Source organism: Mustelus asterias, unplaced genomic scaffold, assembly GCF_964213995.1.
Source record: "Mustelus asterias unplaced genomic scaffold, sMusAst1.hap1.1 HAP1_SCAFFOLD_42, whole genome shotgun sequence".
Taxonomy (NCBI): Eukaryota; Metazoa; Chordata; class Chondrichthyes; order Carcharhiniformes; family Triakidae; genus Mustelus; species Mustelus asterias.
Genome location: NW_027590119.1, coordinates 1,492,779 through 1,515,471, shown reverse-complemented (window position 1 = coordinate 1,515,471; position 22,693 = coordinate 1,492,779). Strand labels below are relative to the sequence as shown.

Below are 22,693 nucleotides of genomic sequence, written 5' to 3'. Positions count from 1 at the left end.
GCACTGATGGACATTGCCACCGACAGATTGGCGGCCGTCAGCCCAGGCCCAACGCGACAAGTTGCGCCACTAGTTTGGTACTAACTGGGCGCCCGGGAAGTTATTTTCCGAAGTTTGGATTTGAATAACATGTTTACGAAGCCTCTCCACCCACCCGCCACATTCATCGCTCTCTACGCGCCGCTCTCCACCTTGAACTAATCTCGGATCCAAACTAAAACCGTCCGTCCGCCGCCATTACGCACACTGCGCATGCCTCAGACCCTCCCCCATTCACTCTGGTTGGAGGACCACCCGCTCCCGCTCAGTCCTCCAGCCCCGCCCCCTTTACCTATTGGCCCGGAGCCGCCGTCAATCAGTCCCGGGCATTGTGACGTTGAGCATGCGCAGTGCGGCTCATGTCCAGGGACAGGCGCTTGTTTGTCTGATCTTCAGGCGGGAAGGAGGCGGATAAGCGGAGGCAGCGTTAGGGGCAGTGGGTGGGAGGGGAGGCTCCACACACCCAGTGGAGGCTTCAACACCCCCAATAAGGAACTAGCGGCACCGCCTCAACACCCAACACAACGGCAGCTGCAGCGCTTTCTCCCGGGGCCAGGCCCCACTGGACAAATGTGGCTTCAGGAAGGAAATGCAGCAATGGGTTTGATTTGATTTATTGTCACATGTATTGGGATACAGTGAAAAGTATTGTTTCTTGCGCGGTGTACAGACAAAGCATACTGTTCATAGAGTACATAGGGGAGTAGGAAAGGAGAGAGTGCAGAATATAGTGTTACAGTTACAGAAAGGGTGAAGAGAAAGATCAGCTTAATATGAGGTAGGTTCATTCAAAAGGAGGGGGCTTTGGAGAGGGTACAGAAAAGATTTACCAGGATGTTGCCTGGTATGGAGGGTATTAGTTATGAGGAGAGGTTGGAGAAACTTGGTTTGTTCTCACTGGAAGTCTACAAGATTATGAGGGGCATAGAATCATAGAAACCCTACAGTGCAGAAAGAGGCCATTTGACCCATCGAGTCTGCACCGACCACAATCCCACCCAGGCCCTACCCCCACACCCCTACATATTTACCCGCTAATCCCTCTAACCTACGCATCTCAGGACACTAAGGGGCAATTTTAGCACGGACCAATCAACCTAACCCGCACATCTTTGGACTGTGGGAGGAAACCGGAGCACCCGGAGGAAACCCACACAGACACGAGGAGAATGTGCAAACTCCACACAGACAGTAACCCAAGCCAGGAATCGAACCCGGGCCCCTGGAGCTGTGAAGCAGTGGTGCTAACCACTGTGCTACCGTGCCGCATGGACAGAGTGGATAGTCAGAAACCTTTTCCCAGGATGGAAGAGTCACTTACTAGGGGACACAGGTTTAATGTGTGAGGGGCAAGGTTTAAAGGAGATGTATGAGGCAGGTTTTTTACACAGAGGGTGGTGGGTGCCTGGAACTTGTTGCCGGGGGAGGTAGTGGAAGCAGATATGATGGTTACTTTTAAGGGGCATCTTGACAAATACATGAATAGGATGGGAATAGAGGGATATGGTCCCCGGAAGGGTAGGGGGTTTTAGTTCAGTCGGGCAGCATGGTCGGTGCAGGCTTGAAAGGTCGAAGGGCCTGTTCCTGTGCTGTAATTTTCTTTGTTCTTTGTTTGTAAAAGTCTGGTGGCAGCAGGGAAGAAGCTGTTCTTGAGTCGGTTGGTTTGTGACCTCAGACTTTTGTCTCTTTTTCCCGATGGAAGAAGAGAGACAAGAGAATGTCCAGGATACGTGGGGTCCTTGATTATGCTGGCTGCTTTTCTGAGGCAATAGGAAATGTAGACAGTGTCAATGGATAAGAGGCTGATTTGCGTGATGGACTGGGCCACATTCGCACCCCTTGTAGCTTCTTGCGCTCTTGGTCAGAGCAGCAGCAATACCAAGCTGTGATACAACTGGATGGGATGCTTTCTGTGGTGTCCCTGTAAAAATTGGTGAGAGTCGTAGCTGACATGTTGACATGTCGAATTTCCTTCGCCTCCTGAGAAAGTCGAGGCGTTGGTGGGCTTTCTTAACTAAAGCAGCAGTATAGAGGGACAGGTTGTTGTGATCTGAACACCGAGAAACTTGAGCTCTCAACCATTTCCACTTCGTCACCGTTGATGTAGACAGGGCATGTCTTCCACTACATTGCCTGAAATTTTGTATATATTCCAGTGATAGTTGGAAGGAGTCCATGCTGACTCTCTGTACATCAATCCACTCAGTCCCATTTCCCCTCCATAACTCTGTTCCCTTTTTAATTCCTTTACACCTATCTGATTTATTTTTCAAATCATTGATCATTTCTGATTCCACCAAGCACAGAAGCAGTGAGGTCAGGTCGTGACCACTCGTGAATAAAATTGTTCCTCACATCTCCTTTCTATTGCTGATCAAATAATATGTTTAGTAATGTGGACATTGGCTAGCAGCCTGCATGAAGATTTTCAGGTCTCTTTGTACTGGACAGGAGCCTGAATCAGCACCTTCAGGAGAATTGGGAGGGTGTGTATGAGGTACAGCAGTATGACAATGGGGGGAGAGTGTGTGGGATGGAGATTTACAACTTTGGGGAATGAGAAAGCAAAGAATATTTCATGGAAACTAGAATGGTCTGTTTTGAATTTCAGTCCTATACTTACACTGATAACTTCTATAAACAGGATATTAGAAGGAGAGAATTTACAGACTGAAATCTCACACCAAACGTCACAACAAGATGTTACAAAGTCACTGGATTCATCAGGACCTGAATATAATTGCCGTTTGAGTGTATGAGAAGAAATGTTTGTTCTGTCTGTGGGAAAAGATTTCAAACATCAGTGTGACTGGACAAGAATGGAGACCCCACACACCTGAGTGAGAGTGTTCCAGTGAACTGACTGTGGAAAGAGTTTCAACCAGTAACACAGCCTGAAAAACATCACCCCATTCACAGCGAGGAGAAACTGTACATGTGTTCTGTACTTGGATGTGGAATCAACTCATTATCAAAAGGACACTGGCACCATGGAGAGACCATGGAAATGCGGGGACTGTGGGAAGGGATTCCAGTGCCCATCTGCACTGGACACACATCGACGAGTTCACACTGGGGAGAGGCCGTTCACCTGCTCCGTGTGTGGGAAGGGATTCAGTATATCAACCACCCTGCTGAGACACCAGCGAGTTCATTCTGGGGAGAGGCCGTTCACCTGCTCCGTGTGTGGGAAAGGATTCACTCAGTTATCCAGCCTGCTGACCCACCAGCGAGTTCACACCGGGGAGAGGCCTTTCGCCTGCTCAGACTGTGGGAAAGGATTCAGTGATCGTTCCACCCTGTGGAGGCACCGGCGAGTTCACTCTGGGGAGAGGCCGTTCACCTGCTGTGTGTGTGGGAAGGGATTCAGTCATTCATCCACCCTGCAGACACACCGTGTCACCCACACGAATGAGAGACTGTTTAAATGCTCAGACTGTGGGCGTAGCTTCAAAAGCTCTCAGACTCTGATGGGCCACCAGCGCATTCACACTGAGGACAGACCGTTCAGCTGCTCTTACTGCGTGAAGAGATTTAGAACATCATCCCAACTGCTAATACACCAGCGAGTTCACACTGGGGAGACACCCTTCACCTGCTCTGTGTGCAGGAAGGGTTTCAGTTATTCATCCACCCTGTTGGCACACCAGCGAGTTCATACTGGGGAGAGGCCATTCACTTGCTCTGACTGTGGGAAGGGATTCACTCAGATCTCCAATCTGCTCACACACCAGCGAGTTCACACTGGGGAGAGGCCGTTCAGCTGCTCTGAGTGTGGGAATAGATTTAAACGGTCGTCTCACCTGCTAAGACACCAGCGAATTCACAAGTGATGACAGGGGTTGGATTCTGCTGTTATTGCTGCTGTTAATCACATCCAGGACTGTTCATTTATGAACATGAACATCCATGTTCATTCTGACAGTTGCTGAAGTGAGAGGGTCGGAGGGTTTCTTTCTGCTGGCCTGACCAACCTCACGGCTTTGCTTCCAGTGGGTCGATGCTGTTTGAATTTGGGAGTGCACATTTTACTGAGATGATCCACAAACAGGAGGTAAATCGAAAATAAATATATTTGTCTCTGTTCCAGTGAGTCTACAGCACAGGGCCGGGCCAGTCGGCTCAATTGGTCTGTGTCAGTATTTATGCTCCACATGAGCCTCCACCCACCCCTCTTCATCTCCCCCCATCAGCATATCCTTCTATTCCTTTCTCCCTCATGTGTGTATCTAGCTTCCTCTTCAATGTATTCATGCTGTTCACCTCAACCACTCGCTGGTCGCGAGTTCCACATTCGCATCATCTTCCTCATCTCTGGAACCATTCTGGTAAATCTCCTCTCGACTCTCTCAAGGACCCTCACATCCTTCCTAAAGTGTGGTGACCAGAACTGGGCTCAGTATTCTGTTGTGGCCTCACCAGAGCTTTAGAAACTATCAGAATAACTTCCCTGCTTTTGTTCTCAATTCCCCGATTTCTGAAGCCCAAGATCCAAAATACTCCAAACAAGAATATCGGACCTTTTTGCTTCACATAAAAAGCATTTTAACAACATTCTTAAAATGGCTAAATAAGATTTTGTCCAATGAAGGAACGAGTTGTTGGCACAGAAAAAAGCCGCTATGAACTTGCTCTCTCCAAAAGAGAATCCAGAATGTTTGAGCCTGGGAAATGGGAGTTAAAAATGAAGCTGCAGCTACAACAGAGCAAGAAGAAGACATTTCAATGTGGAATTGACTGGAATATTCTCTCTGGATTTAAACAATGGAGGAACTACAAACATGGAAGAAAGTAAAGTTCAAAAGATGAACTCTGAACAGACTGTTTTCAGAATTGAAAATCCACAACTGAACAGCAATGAGGACTCTTCTCTTGTAGAAGAAACTATAATTATTAAAAATTACTATAATTACTGAAAGAAGAAAACTTTCAGAAAACACTGAAACCAATAATATTTTCCATCTTCAGTGGACTGAATTCCTGGACATGGAACCCAGCAGTGTGCTGTTACCAAGCTGGACTTGTGAATGTGAAGTGGACAATGGAGGGATTATTATGTCTATTGCAGGTTATAAGATAGTTAAACATAGGAAAACATTGGACTTAGGAACAGGAGTAGGCCATTTGGCCCTTCGAGCCTGTTCCACCATTCGATTAGATCATGGCTGCTGTTAAGATATACAGTATGCTTTACATTGTAATATTCTAATTGGGATATTATAGTGATACATTTTCATTTCTTCCAGGGAATATGTTGTGAAGATCTAGTTTAATAATTCATGATTTTCAGAAGTAAATTAGTTTTGGATTTTTTTTTAAAAATGTAACAACTGGAAAACCTGGGTTGAGAATCTGACAAAAACACCCTGAGGGAATCCGCAGTCACAAGGTGTGGCCCATGTTGGTTTGAGAAGTCAAAGCGAGAAGGGTAAGAACAAGTGTAACACGGCAGCTGGGCTCTTTTAGCTGGAGACATTGGGTCTGACAGTTTTTCTCCTGTCTTTGTTCGAGAGGGGAATTCTTCACGCAGACCTCAGGAAAAAAGGTTTGGTTCTGAAACTAAAAGTTAATTAATTTAAACATCTTTTGGACATCCCAACTGGTCTGTTACCATGAGGATAAGTGATTCAGGGTGGTCTTGGTTGGAATTCGGGGTGTTTTTCACAGAAAGCAGGGAGTCTGCAGTTAGCTTGGGAGCTGTGGGAGCGGGAGCTGTGAACCAGCTGTGGGAGTGGGAGCTGTGAACCAGCTGTGGGACCGGGAGCTGTGAACCAGCTGTGGGAGCGGGAGCTGTGAACCAGCTGTGGGAGCGGGAGCTGTGAACCAGCTGTGGGACCGGGAGCTGTGAACCAGCTGTCGGAGTGGGAGCTGTGAACCAGCTGTGGGAGCGGGAGCTGTGAACCAGCTGTGGGAGCGGGAGCTGTGAACCAGCTGTGAGACCGGGAGCTGTGAACCAGCTGTGGGACCGGGAGCTGTGAACCAGCTGTGGGACCGGGAGCTGTGAACCAGCTGTGGGACCGGGAGCTGTGAACCAGCTGTGGGACCGGGAGCTGTGAACCAGCTGTGGGACCGGGAGCTGTGAACCAGCTGTGGGACCGGGAGCTGTGAACCAGCTGTGGGACCGGGAGCTGTGAACCAGCTGTGGGAGCGGGAGCTGTGAACCAGCTGTGAGACCAGAAGCCGAGGAGGTCATTAGGAACCATGGGTGTTCCCAATGTTTAAATCCCTCAGCAAGAAGGCAGTGAAGTCCATGCTTGGATTGAGGAGTCCATGTTTTGAGTCAATTTTGAAATCTCAAAGGAAAGTTGGAGAGTTGTTTAGCCGAAAGCTAATAGAAGGATCCTCATGAAATCTTGGAGTCTGGAGAATCGCTGGATTACTGAGGAGAATTAAAGTGAATGCTGGGAGCTTTGACATACCTTTGGGATTTGTCCCAGGAACAGAAGTGAATGCACATTCAAGATATTAAGTATAAGGGCATTCTTGTCGAGGAGTAAGGGTTTAAAAAGTACAAAAACTGAAAAATGCTGCAAAATCTCAGCAGGTCTGGCAGCATCTGTAGAGAGTGAAAACAGAGTTCATGTTTTGAGTCAGAACTGAGTTTACAGAATAAATCTTTACAAAATATAATTCATCGAGCTGGTTTTTAATATTCTGTTTATATTCAGTGAAGTTTGATTTTGTTTAAAAACCTGGAATCTTGTGATGGGTGTTTGGATTTCTCACTGAACGTTAATGTTCTCGACCCGAATTATAACAACACACACAATATTTCAAAACTATTTGAAAAATAAAAACATGGTCTTTATTTTGTACAAAGTATTACATTATAAGACACCCCTCATCGAGGATCTACAATAATTTCTTAGCTTGAGCACCAGTGAAACAATCAGATAAATGAATAAAAATTGTACTCATTGTCGTCCCTTCTGAATCAGGAGGGTTATCCCCAGCACAGAGGGTCATTTGGAATTTTTCCCGCAGACCAATTAACAGGGATTATACTCTCCAACCATCTGAAGTGAATTCTTTACATGAATTGTCCAGGCCGGTGCAGCTATCAACTTGCGGTTTGGCTGATCAGCTAAGATTTTCTGCAGCATTTCATCGATCACCGAGTGATTCCTTTCACAGAGTCCATCACTGAAAGGACTTTCAGCTGCCGTGTTCCTGACCAGAATGTTCATGTTTTCACACACGTCTCCAAACTCATCATTCAGAAACTGAGCTGGTGCCACAGCTCCAGCCCCAAGGGCCAAAGGAAGGTTTACTATTGGGATGTGATGGCATCCTCCAATAATTTTTATATTGTACGCTTTGTCTCTTGTATGAGTCTCGTGTATTCTTCATCAACTGCTCCTGCATCTTGAAGCAGGATTTTTAATCTTTGGCAAGTAGTGTGAACAAATTATCTGTGTAGTTTTAATATAATTTGCATCTTTCCCTTCTGATTTTTATCAAAGATGTCATTATTCCTTCTCAAACATTCAGATTGGAAATGTCAGGTATTTTTAAACATTCTCTGTTACCACGTTATAATCCTGACCGTCTTATGGTGAAGGAGGAAACTGGTTCCAATCTTTACTTGGTATAGATTTATTCACAGAGTGAAACATTACAGGTATATAACTCCTAATACCATTCCATGCTCTGTCAGTAAGTGTCTATATGTGCTCATGTAAACATCTAATCAATGTCCACTGCTTGTATATATTTAACCCCAAATTATACAATTAACACCCGCAGGCAGAGTATTTAAAAGGTCTCTAATCGGTGTGACTGCCATAATGTCTCAGCAGGTTGGATGACTCAGTGAATCCTTTCCTACACTCAGAGCAGGTGAACAGCCTCTCTCCTCCGTGTGAACTTGCTTGTGTTTCCGCAGGCTGGAAGGATCAGCAAATCCCTTCCCACATTCAGAGCAGGTGAAAGGCTTCTCCCCGGTGTGAACTCGACGGTGTGTCCGCAGACTGGACGACTCAGTGAATCCTTTCCCACACACACAGCAGATGAATGGCCTCTCCCCGGTGTGAACTCGCCGGTGTTTCCAGAGGCTGGAGGAATCAGTGAATCCCTTCCCACACTCAGTGCAACTGAACGGTCTCTCTCCAGAGTGAATTCGCTGGTGTGTCAGCAGACTAGTGGACCTAGTAAATCCCTTCCCACACACAGAGCAGGGGAATGGCCTCTCTCCAGTGTGAACTGCTTGATGTCGCAGCAAGGTTGATAACTGAGTGAATCCCTTCCCACACACGGAGCAGGTGAATGACCTCTCCCCAGTGTGAACTGCCTGGTGGTTCTGCAGGGTAGATGATGCACTGAATCCCTTCCCACACACGGTGCAGGTGAACGGCCTCTCCCCGGTGTGGACTCGCTGATGTATCAGCAGGTGAGATGACCGAGTGAATCCCCTCCCACAGTCAGAGCAGGTGTATGGCCTCTGCCCGGTGTGAACTCTCTGGTGCTTCTGCAGAGCAGAGGAATCACTGAATCCCTTCCCACACTCTGAGCAGCTGAACAGCTTCTCCCTGGCGTGTATTCGCTGGTGTCTCCGCAGGTTGGATGAAAGAGTGAATCCCTTCCCACACACTGAGCAAGCAAATGACCTCTCCCCAGTGTGAACTCGCTTGTGTCTCCGGAGGCTGGATGAATCCCCGAACCTCTTCCCACACTCAATGCAGGTGAAAGGCCTCTCCCCCGTGTGAATGCGTCCGTGTGTCAGAAGACGGGATGAATCAGTGAAACCCTTCCCACATTCAGAGCAGGTGAATGGCCTCTCCCCAGTGTGAATTTTCTGATGTGTCAGCAGGTTGGATAACTGAGAGAATCCCTTCCCACAATCAGGGCAGGTGAATGGCTTCTCCCCAGTGTGACTGCGTCGATGAATCTCCAGCTCACACGGTGCTTTGAATCTTTTTCCACAGTCCCCACATTTCCACTGTTTCTCCCTGATGTGGGAGGCCGCCTGTCCCTCCAGGTTTGACAATCAGATGAAGCCTCGTCCTCACTGAGAACAGATGTACAGTCCCTCTCAATGTAAATGGGGCAATGCTTTTCAGGCTGTGTAACCTGAACACACACTCAGGTTTGTACTTCTCAGTGCTTTTCCAGTCACACTAATGTTCAATCTTTTTCCACAGACAGAAACAAACCCAAACAATTCTCCTTCTCGAGTCAAAGGCCAATGATATTCACGTTGTGATTAATCGAGTGACTGTCAGATCTGAACGTAATGTTTTGTTTTGATATTTCTGTTCTGTAAATCCTCCCCTTCTAATATCCTGTGAAAGAAGTTTACAAAAGTGAACACCATGCACATAGAAAAGAAATTCAGAATGGACAATTCTCGATTCAATGAAACTATTTTCTATTCTTTTATTCCTGAAAAGTTGTAAATTTCTGTCCCACACATTCTGCACCGAATCTTCACCCTCCCGATTCTGCTGAAGCTGCTGGTTCATGCTCCAGGACACACAGACCTGAGAATCTTCAGGCAAGCTGTTCACCGATATATCCCTTATATTCATATAGAACTGGACTATCATTTGTGTAAAAGTGCTATATTACTTTATTAGAGAGAGGTCGGGAATATGTGTAGAAGGTTATTTTGGACTTCAAGTAGTCATAAACTGGAATTCACCCCACATGCGGATGGTGAAAGCAGAGAGAACCCATGATTTCAAATGATGTTGGTCATTCAAAAGAAATAAATGTAGGACAGTGATACAGAGGGGGAATGGGACCCACTGGATTGTTCTATGGAGAGTTGACATGGACTCGAGTTGCCAAATGGACTCTTTTTGTGCTGCAATGTCTCACTGACTGGAAATATATAACATAACTATATTACTATATTCCAAGAATAGAAATAAAAAATAAATACTTTACTGCAGCACCAAAAATAATACATCTAACATGTACAATAACAAAACTAGAAACACCTCTGTTATGATCTCCATAGAGACTGATAATCTTCAAATAAACAATTCCCAGACAATCCCAATGGAATAAACCAAAGAATAAGGTTTCATTAATTTCATACTTTTACTGCAATAACCAAACTAAAATCAACATAAATGAAGCATGCATTCACAGACAATGGTACTTGAACAGACAGGATAAATTTGACTTTAAATAGTTCAGACAATAACAACAGGTTCCACAAAATCACAAAGATTTACAAATATTTACAAGCATCACAAACCAGCCTCCCATCCATTGACTCACGGTAGCACAGTGGTTAGCACTGCTGCTTCACAGCTCCAGGGACCTAGGTTCGATTCCCAGCTTGGGTCACTGTCTGTGTGGAGTTTGCACATTCTCCTCGTGTCTGCGTGGGTTTCCTCCGGGTGCTCCGGTTTCCTCCCACAGTCTAAAGATGTGCGGGTTAGATTGATTGGCCATGCTAAAATTGCCCCTTAGTGTCCTGGGATGCGTAGATTAGAGGGATTAGTGGGTAAAATATGTAGGGATATGGGGGTAGGGCCTGGGTGGGATTGTGGTCGGTGCAGACTCGATGGGCCGAATGGCCTCTTTCTGTGCTGTCGGGTTTCTATGACTCTGATTACACTTCTCGCTGCCTTGGCAAAGCAGCCAGCATAATTAAGAACCCCACGCACCCCGGACATTCTCTCCTCCACCTTCTTCCATAGGGAAAAAGATACAAAAGTCTGAGGTCACGTACCAACCGACACAAGAACAGCTTTGTCCCTGCTGCTGTCAGACTTTTGAATGGACCTACCTTGCATGAAGTTGATCTTTCTCTACCCTAGCTATAACTGTAACACTACATTCTGCACTCTCTTGTTTCCTTCTCTATGAACGGTATGCTTTGTCTGGATAACGTGCAAAAAACAATACTTTTCACTGTATGTTAATACATGTGACAATAATAAATCAAATAAAATCAAATCAAACATTTCCCCCCTCCACATATTTGGCTCTAATTCTAGTTACATAGTCCCACAACTCCCTAAATTTCCCAGGTATAGGTTCAGCTCCTTTCCCTTTACAGGAGGTTCGACTGGACTCTTTCCCTACAGCCCATTTCCACAGGCAGCCCCAGGAGTCACAGCCTCTGGATCTCTCACTGGTAGATTCTCCCAATCAGCCTTTTTGTTCTCCTTTTTCCAGCTGCTCAGACTCCCTCCCCATCTCCCACTCACAGCTTCACTGTTCATTGAACTCTTCCCTTCCCTCCTGAACACCTCTCACACCCTGCCTGTTCTTTATCTGCAACACAAACAAACTGTTTTACTCACAGATGTGGGACACAGGAAGAAGGTTCAGTCTGTGTGAAGCTCAACCTCCTATGTCACAAAGCCCACCCACTGATTGGCTGGAGTACAAGAGTCCTTCCGGTCTGCCAGGGCTCCCGATTGGCCAGACCTCGGAGGAGGGGCATCAATGGATCTCTAGCCGGGGGGAGGGGGTGGAGAGACGACAGCTTCCGAGCCTGCGCACAGGACGTCACCGTGGAGCAGATTGATTCCTATTGGCTGCTTCAGGCAGGGCTCCATTGTGACGTCACAACGCGGAAGTTGGCCAACAAGCTTCAGAGTGAAACTTCCTCCTCTGGGCCAACATCTGGGAGGAAATCAATGTTTCCCCCTTTCCATTTCTTTTCTCATTCTGGGGGAAATTGGGGACTTGCAGCAACTGAAGGGAAAGGAAGTGAATCCAGGGAGGCTGCAGACTCTGGAAAGGTTACAGACGGACACCAGAATTAGGAGCAGGACTAGGCCCAGGTATCTTTTTCTTTCTCTCTCAAAGACATTGACAACCTTTAACTCCCTAAGTTTGACAGATTTATTTATCTGGATAATAGGATAGCTCTTACCCAATGTTCACAATTAAAGGGGGAGTTTCCCAGGAGAGGGCTAATATTTAAATGAACAGTAAATTAGTATGGGACAGAGATATGTTTAACGTAGTTATATGTTATATACTATGTTATTTATGATTCCCTATTTCTTGTCTTGGAATATATAGCACTTTGTCAATGTTACCTATTTGATTCAATTTATTATTGTCCCTTGTCCAAAAATGTGCGGATAAAAGCAAATTACTGCAGATGCTGGAATCTGAAACCAAAAGAGAAAATGCTGGAAAATCTCAGCAGGTCTGGCAGCATCTGTAAGGAGAGAAAAGAGCTGACGGTTCGAGTCCAGATGACCCTTTGTCAAAGCTAAAAGGCATAGAAAGTGGGAGATATTTATGCTGCAGGGTGAGGGACTGAAAGATGAGTCATAGCCACAGAAACCAGGGGAAAAGGCTGCTAATGGCAGTCCATAGAGAGAATAAAGGGTGTGAATGGCCTAATGGCAGAGAAGCTGAAAAGTATTGTTTTTTGCGTACTATACAGGCAAAGCATACTGTACATAGAAAAGGAAAGGAGAGGCAGAGTATGTAGTGTTACAGTCATATATATTTTCAGTGATGCAAACATTACAGCATGGAAAGAATCCATTTGGCAACTCAAATCCATGGCAACTCTCTGTAGAGCAATTCAGTCAGTTCCATTCTCCCTCTATATCCTCATTCTCCTGAGTTTCATGTCACAAATAGGCAGTCTTGATGATGATATGTGGCTGGAAGCTCATCTTGGGGTGAAATATTTCATCCCAAGACAGTTGCTAGGAAGAGGGGTAGATTTGCTGGTGAGTGAGTGGAATTTGTAGTGGGAACTGAATTCAATGGGTTCAGTCTTCCCAGTATTTATATGGAAAAAATTTCTGTTCTTTTAGTACTGGATGTCAGACAAGCCAGAATGGTGTGTGAGTTAGAAGCGAACTTGGAGGTGATGGTGTTCACATCTACCTGCTACCTTGGTCCTTACAGGTGATGGAGATTGAGAGTTTGGGAGATTCTGTAAAAGTTCCCATCGAGTTGTAGATGTTTGAAATCCTTCTTCTTCACCACTGCCTCTCCTACTTCTCTCTGTCACCTCACACAGTGCCCAGATTCTTGTGTAGATCCAGACCAGGTGGCACATACCCTTTCCTGAAGGACATTAGTGAATCAGTTGGGTTTTTATGACAATTCAGCAGCTTTCATGATTCATTCAGCTCAATTTCACAACTTGCCTTTGTGTTTTTGTGGGTTCTCTCTCACTCCCTTTTTTCTGTTTTAAATCAGTTTGACAGGGTGTTAGAAGAGGAGGATTTGCAGTGGGGAAACAAAAACCAAACGTGATATCGGAACCTGATGGAGTCGGCCAAGTTATTGTAACCTGAATATCATTGTGTTTTGAATATAGAAGAAAACAGCACCATTCGCAGTGGAAACTGTACACGTGTTCTGTGTGTGGACAAGACTTCAACCAATCATCCAGCCTTTCGGAACATAATTGCAGTCACAACAAGGAGATGGCATGGAAATGTGAGGACTGTGGGAAGGGATTCAAGTACCCATCGCAGCTAGAAACTCATCGACGCAGTCACACTGGGGAGAGGCCATTCACCTGCTCCCGATGCGGGAGGGGATTCATTCAGTCATCCAGCTTGCGTATACACCAAAGGATTCACACTGAGGAGAGACCATTCAGCTGCTGTGTGTGCGGGAAGGGATTCAATCAGTCATTCAACCTAGCATCACACAAGCGAGTTCACACTGGGGAGAGGCCGTTCACTTGCTCCCAGTGTGGGAAGAAATTCAGTCAGTCAGCCAACCTAGCAAAACACCGGCGAATTCACACTGAGGCCAGACCATTCACCTGCTCTGTGTGTGGGAAGAAATTCAAGGAGTCATCCAACCTAGCAAAACACCAGCGAGTTCACACTGGGGAGAGGCCATTCGTCTGTTCCCAGTGTGGGAAGGGATTTACTCACTCAGCCAATCTGCTGAGACACCAGCGAGTTCACACTGGGGAGAAGCCATTCATCTGCTGTATGTGTGGGAAGGGATTCAGTCAGTCATCCACTCTGCTGACACATCAGCGAATTCATAAGTAATTATTGTGATTGGATTTTGCTGTTTTTCATATTCAGACTGAACCACATTCATTTGAGTCTATTTCTGCTGAATTGAAAAATAACCCCAGCTCTGTTACATAGAAACATGCATCGAAAATAGAATCAGGAACAGGCCATTCGGCCCTTCGAGCCTGCTCCACCATTCATTGTTATCATGGCTGATCATCAAAATCAATATCCTGATCCTGCCTCTTCTCCCCCACCCCTCCTCATCCATATCCCTTGATACCTTTAGCCCCAAGAGCCAAATCTACTTCCTTCCTGAAATCCTTCGAGGAGGAGTGGTCCGAAAGCTTATGGCTTTTGCTACCAAATAAACCTGTTGGACTTTAACCTGGTGTTGTGAGACTTCTTACTAGATGGAATTTAACACAGACAAACGTGAGGTGATGTAATTTGGAAGGTCTACTGCAGAAGGAAAGTATACAGTAAATGCTAGAGTCCTTAGAAATGTTGGCGTACAGAGGGATCTAAGTGTGCAGATCCACAGTACCCTGAACGTGGCAACTCAGGTGGACAAAGTGGTCAAGAGGGCGAATCGCATGCTGGCCTTAAATCGGTCGAGACGCTGAGTATAAGAATTGGGAAAACATGTTGCAGCTGTATAAGACTTTGGTTATGCTGACCCTAGCAACTTCCCTACTACCTACATTAGGCTCAGTAATCTATCGTTCCCCATTTTCTCGCTTCCTCCCTTTTTGAATCATGGGATATTCTTTTGTGAATTCAGAAGCAAAGTACGAATTTAGTTCCTCAGCCACTTCTTTATTCCCCATTATGAATTCTCCTGTTTCTGACTGTAAAGGGCCTACATTCGTTTTGTCAGCCTTTTTCTCTTTACGTACCTGTAGAACCTTTTACACTCAGTTTTTATGTTCCCCACTAGCTTACTTTCATATTCTAATTTCTCCTTCTGAATCAATTCCTTGGTCCTCCTTTGCTGTATTTTAAACTGCTCCCAATCCTCAGGTCTTTTGCTTTTTCTTGCCAATTTTTATGCTTCTTCTTGGAATCTAATGCTCTCTCTAATTTCCCTTGTCAGCAATGGTTTGGCTACAGTTCCTTTTCCACTCTTGTGCCAAATAGGAGTAAACAGCTTTGAGTTCACCTACTTGTTCCTTAAATGCCTACCGTGGGTGGCACGGTGGCATAGTGGTTCGCAACGCTGCCGGGTTCGATTCCTGGCTTGGGTCACTGTCTCTGTGGAGTTTGCATGTTCTCCCTGTGGCCGCGTGGGTTTCCTCCGGGTGCTCCGGTTTCTCCCACTTTCTGAAAGACGTGTTGTTAGGTGCATTGACCCAAACAGGCGCCGGACTGTGGCGACTAGGGGAATTTCACAGTAACTTCATTGCAGTGTTAATGTAAGCCTTACTTGTGACTAATAAACTTTAACCTTGTCTGTTCACTGTCCTTCCTTTCAGTCATGTTTCCCAGTCCATCATAGCCAATTCATGTCTCAATCCATTATAGTTCCCTTTACTGAAACTCAGGACTCTGGTGTCAGAATCAACGACATCATTATCCACCTGACAAAGAATTCTGTCATATTATGGTCACTCATCCCCAAGGGTTCTCTAACAACTAGATTGTCAATCCTTTCTCATTGCACAATACCCAGTTCAAGATGGCATGCTCCCTTAGTCCCTCAAAGTTATTGGTCCAGAAAACCACTCCAAACATTCCTCCTCTATTGTAATGTGATTAATTTGATCACCCAATCTATATGCAGATTAAAGTCACCCTGTAATCACAGATATTCCTTTAACACATGCATCTCTGATTTCCTGTCTAATGCTTTTCCCAACATTACCATTAATTTGGTGGTCTGTATACCACACCCACAAATGTTTTTTGCCCCTTGGTGTGGCTTAACTTGACCCATACATATTCCACATATCATCTTTAATCAACAATGCAACTCCACCACGTTTTTGTTTATGTCTGTCCTTCCTAAACACTGAATAGCCCTCAATGTTTAGTTCCCATCCTTGGTCACCTTGGAGCTATGTCTCTGTAGTCCCAACTGTATCATACCCCTTTACATCTAACTGTGCAACAAATTCATCCATTTTATTTTGAAATATCCAAGCGTTCATGTACAAAACCTTCAGGCTAGTCCTTTTAACATTTGTTGTCCAGTTCCTACCATTTTTTACTGTGTCCGTATCTGATTCTGGCTCTCAATTCTCTGCCTATCACTTTTCTTATTCTTCTTGCTGTCTTTTTCTCTTGTTCTTGATACCCTCTGCTCTGAATCCTTACATAGGTTTCCATCTCCCTGCCATTTTAGTTTAAACCTTCTCAATGACTCAACAAGTACATCCCCAACCCCCCAAGCACATCAGTCCTGGCCCTGTCCAGTTTGTACTGGTCCCACCTTCCCCAGAACCAGTCGCAATGTCCCAGGAATCTGAAACCCTGCCTCTCACATCATCTTTTCAGCCAGGTATTCACCCAATATATCCTGCTGTTTCGACTCTGAATAGCACATGGCATTGGTAGTAATCCTGAGATAATGTTAATGTAGTCGGTCTTAGAGGATTTGTGGCCAGGAAACTCTCACAAAACATCAGATCAGGATTGGACGGAGCCACAGAATTTATCATAACCTGAAAAGTAGAAAGTTTTGAACATGGAAGAAATCAGCATCATTGATAACCAGTCACATTTGGCAGAAACCATGGAAATGTGGAGAGTATAAAGAGATATTCAATTAACCATCAGAGCTGGAAACGCACACTGGGGAAATGCCCTTTACCTGCTCTGAGTAAGGCAAGGGGTCATTCAGTCTTCTCAGCTTGTTAGACACCAGTGGGTTTAAACTGGGGAGATGCCATTTATCTGCTTCAAGTGTGGGAAGCGTGATGATAGTATTGCAGTGGGTGTATGTTTTTCTGCTGAGGGGGAATGTTTAAAAATCCAGCTTTATTCTGCAGGTATCTGGTGTGTCTGTGTCTCTCAAGGGTTGTGAAAGCTGGGAATCAGTTACTTTGATAGAGCAAACGGGCTTTTGTTTAAACAAGACATTCCTCTGGGATTTCTAGATTTGATTGACAGGTCATGTGATAGTGGGTCTTTGCAGGAAGAAGCTTTTGCAGTTCTAATCGTTTGAAGATAGAGGGTTTCTACAAGCTGCTCTGAGACTTGTTGTCTTTCTGAAAGCTTTAAGACTATCTACACTCAACTATATTTATGGTTACTAACTATATTTAAAGTGGCACTTACAACTATAAGAGTAATGTAGCTTATTTGGAACTGAAATAGTGATAAGTTAGAAATTAAGATTGTTTCTTTGCATTTTTAAATGTTGTTCAACTGTTAATGATTAAGCTGATTCATTTGTTAGAATTATATTTAAACTGTGATATTAAATAAAGTTAGCTTTACTATGAAAGATCCCTAATTTGTCAGTGGAATTTCTCCTCGTCAGAAGCATCCTATCCTCACATTTATGCCAAAATAAAAAAATTGCTGGGGTCTCATAAGAACATAAGAAATAGGAGCAGGAGTAGGCCATCTAGCCCCTCGAGCCTGCCCCGCCATTCAATAAGATCATGGCTGATCTGACGTGGATCAGTACCACTTACCCGCCTGATCCCCATAACCCTTAATTCCCTTACCGATCAGGAATCCATCCATCCGCGCTTTAAACATATTCAGCGAGGTAGCCTCCACCACCTCAGTGGGCAGAGAATTCCAGAGATTCACCACCCTCTGGGAGAAGAAGTTCCTCCTCAACTCTGTCTTAAACCGACCCCCCTTTATTTTGAGGCTGTGTCCTCCAGTTTTAACTTCCTTACTAAGTGGAAAGAATCTCTCCGCCTCCACCCTATCCAGCCCCCGCATTATCTTATAAGTCTCCATAAGATCCCCCCTCATCCTTCTAAACTCCAACGAGTACAAACCCAATCTCCTCAGCCTCTCCTCATAATCCAAACCCCTCATCTCCGGTATCAACCTGGTGAACCTTCTCTGCACTCCCTCCAATGCCAATATATCCTTCCTCATATAAGGGGACCAATACTGCACACAGTATTCCAGCTGCGGCCTCACCAATGCCCTGTACAGGTGCATCAAGACATCCCTGCTTTTATATTCTATCCCCCTCGCGATATAGGCCAACATCCCATTTGCCTTCTTGATCACCTGTTGTACCTGCAGACTGGGCTTTTGCGTCTCATGCACAAGGACCCCCAGGTCCCTTTGCACGGTAGCATGTTTTAATTTGTTTCCATTGAGATAGTAATCCCATTTGTTATTATTTCCTCCAAAGTGTATAACCTCGCATTTATCAACGTTATACTCCATTTGCCATATCCTCGCCCACTCACTCAGCCTGTCCAAATCTCTCTGCAGATCTTCTCCGTCCTCCACACGATTCACTTTTCCACTTATCTTTGTGTCGTCTGCAAACTTCGTTACCCTACACTCCGTCCCCTCCTCCAGATCATCTATATAAATGGTAAATAGTTGCGGCCCGAGTACCGATCCCTGCGGCACGCCACTAGTTACCTTCCTCCAACCGGAAAAACACCCATTTATTCCGACTCTTTGCTTCCTGTCGGATAGCCAGTCCCCAATCCACTTTAACACACTACCCCCAACTCCGTGTGCCCTAATCTTCTTCAGCAGCCTTTTATGGGGCACCTTATCAAACGCCTTTTGGAAATTATCAAACGCCTTTTGGAAATGCTGTGTTAAGGCTTTGGCAATGAGATCTAGCTCCAAAGAATGACTCCATGCCCATACAGTGCATACAACAAATCACTATCAGTCCCAAAAGGTTTTGTCATTTTGAATACAAGGTATGTAGATGAGGAAAGGGCCAACTGCAGATCTCAATCTCAAAATTGAGATTTCAGAGAATCCCTACAGTGCAGAAGGAGGCCATTCAGCCCAAAAGCACTGCACCGACTTGCCAACAGAGCATCCCACCCAGGCCCTATCCCATAACCCCATGTATTTATCTTGCTAATCTCTCTAACCTACACATCTTAGGACACTAAGGGACAATTTAGCATGGCCAACCTAACCTGTACATCAAGGTAAAGGCAAAACACTGGATGCTGGAAACAGAAAATGCTGGAAAATCTCAGCAGGTCTGACAGCATCCGTGGAGAGAGAATAGAGGCAACATTGAGTCTGGATGACCAGTTCTGACAAAGGGTTATCCAGGCTTGAAACATTGGCTCTATTCTCTCTCCATAGATGCTGTCAGACCTGCTGAGACCCTCCTGCATTTTCTGTTTTTTGTAACCTGTACATCTTTGGACTGTGGAAGGCAACAAGAGCAACTGGTAGAAACCCACGCAGGCAAGGGGGGAACATGCAAACTCCACACTGTCACCCAAGGCCAGAATTAAATCCAGATCTTCTGTGTTGTGAGGCAGCAATGCTAATGCATGATTTGTCACCATGTTGTTTAAGTGGACCAATGTTGTTTTGATGGCTGCCACTGTAAATGGCTGCCACTGTAAATTGAGCTCTATAGCATAGGTTCGCAAATGTATACTACATTCTGTAGAGATAAGAACTGCATATACAAGAGAAAAGTTTACCTTTTAAATTGTTTCCTGGTATGTGGGTGTCAATGATAACACCAGCATTTGCCGCTGTTCCTAATTGCCCTCGAGAATGTAGCGGTGCGCCACTTTCTTGAACCACTGCAATCCTAAATACACCCACAGTGCAGTTAGGGAGAGGGTTCAGGATTTTAACCTAGTGACAATAAAGGGACTATGATGTTGTTCAAGTCAGGATGATATATGGCTTGGTGAGGAAATCGCAGGTGGTGGTGCTCCCATGCATCTGCTGCTCTGCTTCTTCTAGCCAGTAGCGGCTGTGGGTTTGGGAGATGTTGGAAGGTGCACAGTGCTTCTATTGAGTTAATCAAATGGGGCCAAGCCTCAGGCATTTTTGTTGACGCACTCATCCAGACACGCGGGGAGGCATTGCATATTTTTGACCTGTGTTTGTAGATGGTGGTAGGCGGTGAGGTAGTCACCACTTGACCTGCTCTTCCAGCCACAGTATTCATATAGCTGATCCAGGTACATATCTGATCAATAGTGACCCTCAGGATCATCTTGATGGTAGGGGAGTCAGTGTTGATAAGTCATTATTAATGGACAGTTATTATGTATATTGGTACACTGGAAGGGGCCTTTAACTCTTAAGTTTACAGGGAATAAAAAAAGCTTTAAAATTTCCAGCAATTGTCGCAATAGTATCACATATTAATGATAGTCTCGCCTGGCTTCCGAATGTAATTTAGGGGCTCCGGGTCCAGGATCCTAACAGAAGGGATTCACTCACCCACCCTGTAAACACCCCCAGTTTCATACTGAGTAGAAGAGACCTTAAAAATGCCCAGACTGTGGGAGCTGCTATAAAAGTTTTATAGAATCTTTACATTGCAGAAGGGGGTCATTTGGCCCATTGAGTCTGACCACAATCCCGCCCAGGCCCTATTCCCCACACCCCACATATTTATCCTGCTAATTCCCCTGACACTCGGGCCAATTTAGCATGGCTAATCAAACAAACCTGCACGTCTTTGGACTGTGGGAGGAAATTGGAGCACCCGGAGGAAACCCATGCACACATGGGGAGAATGTGCAAACTCCACAGAGACAGACGCAATGGGCAGAATTAAACCCAGATCCCTGGCGCTATGTGGCAGCAGTGCTAACCATTGTGTCACCGTGCCACCCCAAAATTGTGGATTACTAATGTCTCATCAATGTTTTCACACTGATGAGAGACTGGGTTCAGGGGATCATTTCAACTCACTGTATACCAAGTTCACATTGGGGAGGGGCTGTTCACCTGCTTTGAGTTTGGGAAAATATTCACCGTTTTGAGGTGGGATTTGCAGTGTCTAGTTTTGGGGTCACTGTGGATAGTTTTCTCTGACTTACCGTTACCTGTTTAAAGATGAAGAAGGAGTTTTAAGAAGGACACAACAGTAACTCTCATCCTGTTCAACGTGAAACTAATCTCACTGTTAATTCCTCCTCAGTAACAATTTTAAACACAAAGTTTGCAGGCAGGATTGAAGTGGGGACTTTCTCCTGTAAAACTGCAGTGAGAAGGAGTGCCTGAGGGAAATGAGTGTGAATCCCCCAGCCCCGGACAGAGGGAACTGACCATCCATCTCCAGCTCTAATTCCAGTTTGAAAAGCAACCCTCTACCACCACCTTCTGTCTTCTACCAGCAAGCCAATTTTGTATTCAATTTTTGATTTGATTTATTATCACATGTATTAGTATACAGTGAAAAGTATTGTTTCTTGCACGCTGTACAAAGTATACCATTCATAGAGAAGGAAACGAGAGAGTGCAGAATGTAGTGTTAGTCATAGCGAGGGTGTAGAGAAAGATCAATTTAGTGCAAGGTAGGTCCATTTATAAGTCTGGCTAGTTCTCCATGGATCCCATGTGATCTAACCTTAACTGGCCAGTCTACCATAGATACCTTGTCGAAGGCCTTGCTGAAGTCCATGTAGACAACATCTACTGCACCATCCTTATCTATTTGTTTTTGGTCACCCTTTCAAAAAGCTCTGTTAAATCTTTAAGACACAATTTCCCATGCACAAAGCGATGCTGACAATCCGTAATCAGCCTTTGCCTTTCCAAATACATGTAGATCCTGTCTCTCAGACTACCGTCCAACAACTTACCCACCACTGACATTAGGATCACCAGTCTGTAGTTCCCTGGCTTTTCTCTGCTGCCTTTCTCAAATAACTGTAACATTTACCTCTCTCCAATCTTCTGGCACCTCACCCGTGGTTGTTGATGATACAAATATATACGCTAGGGGGCGCCACAATGTTTTCCCCAGCTTCCCACAATGTCCTGGGATGCGCTTGATCTGGTCCTTGAGATTTATCTACCTTTATGTGTTTTAAAACTTCCAGCACCTTGTCTTCTGTAATGTGGGCGCCATTGAAGACATCACTATTTACATCCCTGAATTCCCAAGTTTTCATGTCTTTCTCCAGGTAAATACTGATGAGAAATATTCCATTAGGATCTCACCCATCTCCTGTGGCTTCACACATAAATGACCTTGTTGATCTTTAAGGGGTCTATTCTCTCCCTAGTTACTCTTTTGCCCTGAATATACTTGTAGAATCTCTTTGGATTTTCTTTGACCTTATCTGCCAAAGCTATCTCATGTTCCCCTTTTTGCCCTCCTGATTTCCATTTTAAGTGGACTTCTGCACTCCCGATACTCCTCAAGGGATTCACTTGGCCCCAGTTGCCTGAACCTGACATATGCTTCCTTCTTTTTATTGACCAGAATCTCAGTATCTCTCGTCATCGAGTGTTTCCTTCTCCTGGCGGCTTTGTCCTTTACAGTAACAGGAAGGTGCTGGCCCTGAACTCTCGCTATCTCGCTTCTGAAAGCATCCCACATTCCAGACGTTCCTTGACCTGTGAACAGCCTTCCCCAATCAACTTGTGAAAGTTCCTGTACAATACCATCAAAATTGGCCAAGCCCCAATTTAGAACTTTAACTTGTGGACCAGACCCATCCTTTTCCATAACTATGTTAAAACTAATCAAATTATGATCATTGATCCCAAAGTGCTCCCCAGTAACACTTCAGTCACATGCTGTTTCACATCCTGGTTACTTGTTCGTATGTATATTTCCTCAACTTCATGTC

General features: G+C 45.1%; 1 protein-coding gene and 1 pseudogene across 1 annotated transcript in view; one reads left to right on the top strand and one right to left on the bottom strand.

The window, feature by feature from the left end:
• Positions 1-22,693, top strand: part of LOC144482717 (uncharacterized) — a 77,565-nt gene that overhangs the window by 47,958 nt on the left and 6,914 nt on the right. Inside the window, exons 8-11 of the mRNA XM_078201558.1 lie at positions 2,949-3,868; positions 13,478-13,987; positions 14,743-14,749; positions 21,938-22,021. Of these exons, the coding sequence (XP_078057684.1) occupies positions 2,949-3,868; positions 13,478-13,987; positions 14,743-14,749; positions 21,938-22,021 (1,521 nt within the window). The remainder of the gene's footprint in view (positions 1-2,948; positions 3,869-13,477; positions 13,988-14,742; positions 14,750-21,937; positions 22,022-22,693) is intronic.
• LOC144482700 (uncharacterized) lies at positions 7,668-9,584 on the bottom strand (annotated as a pseudogene).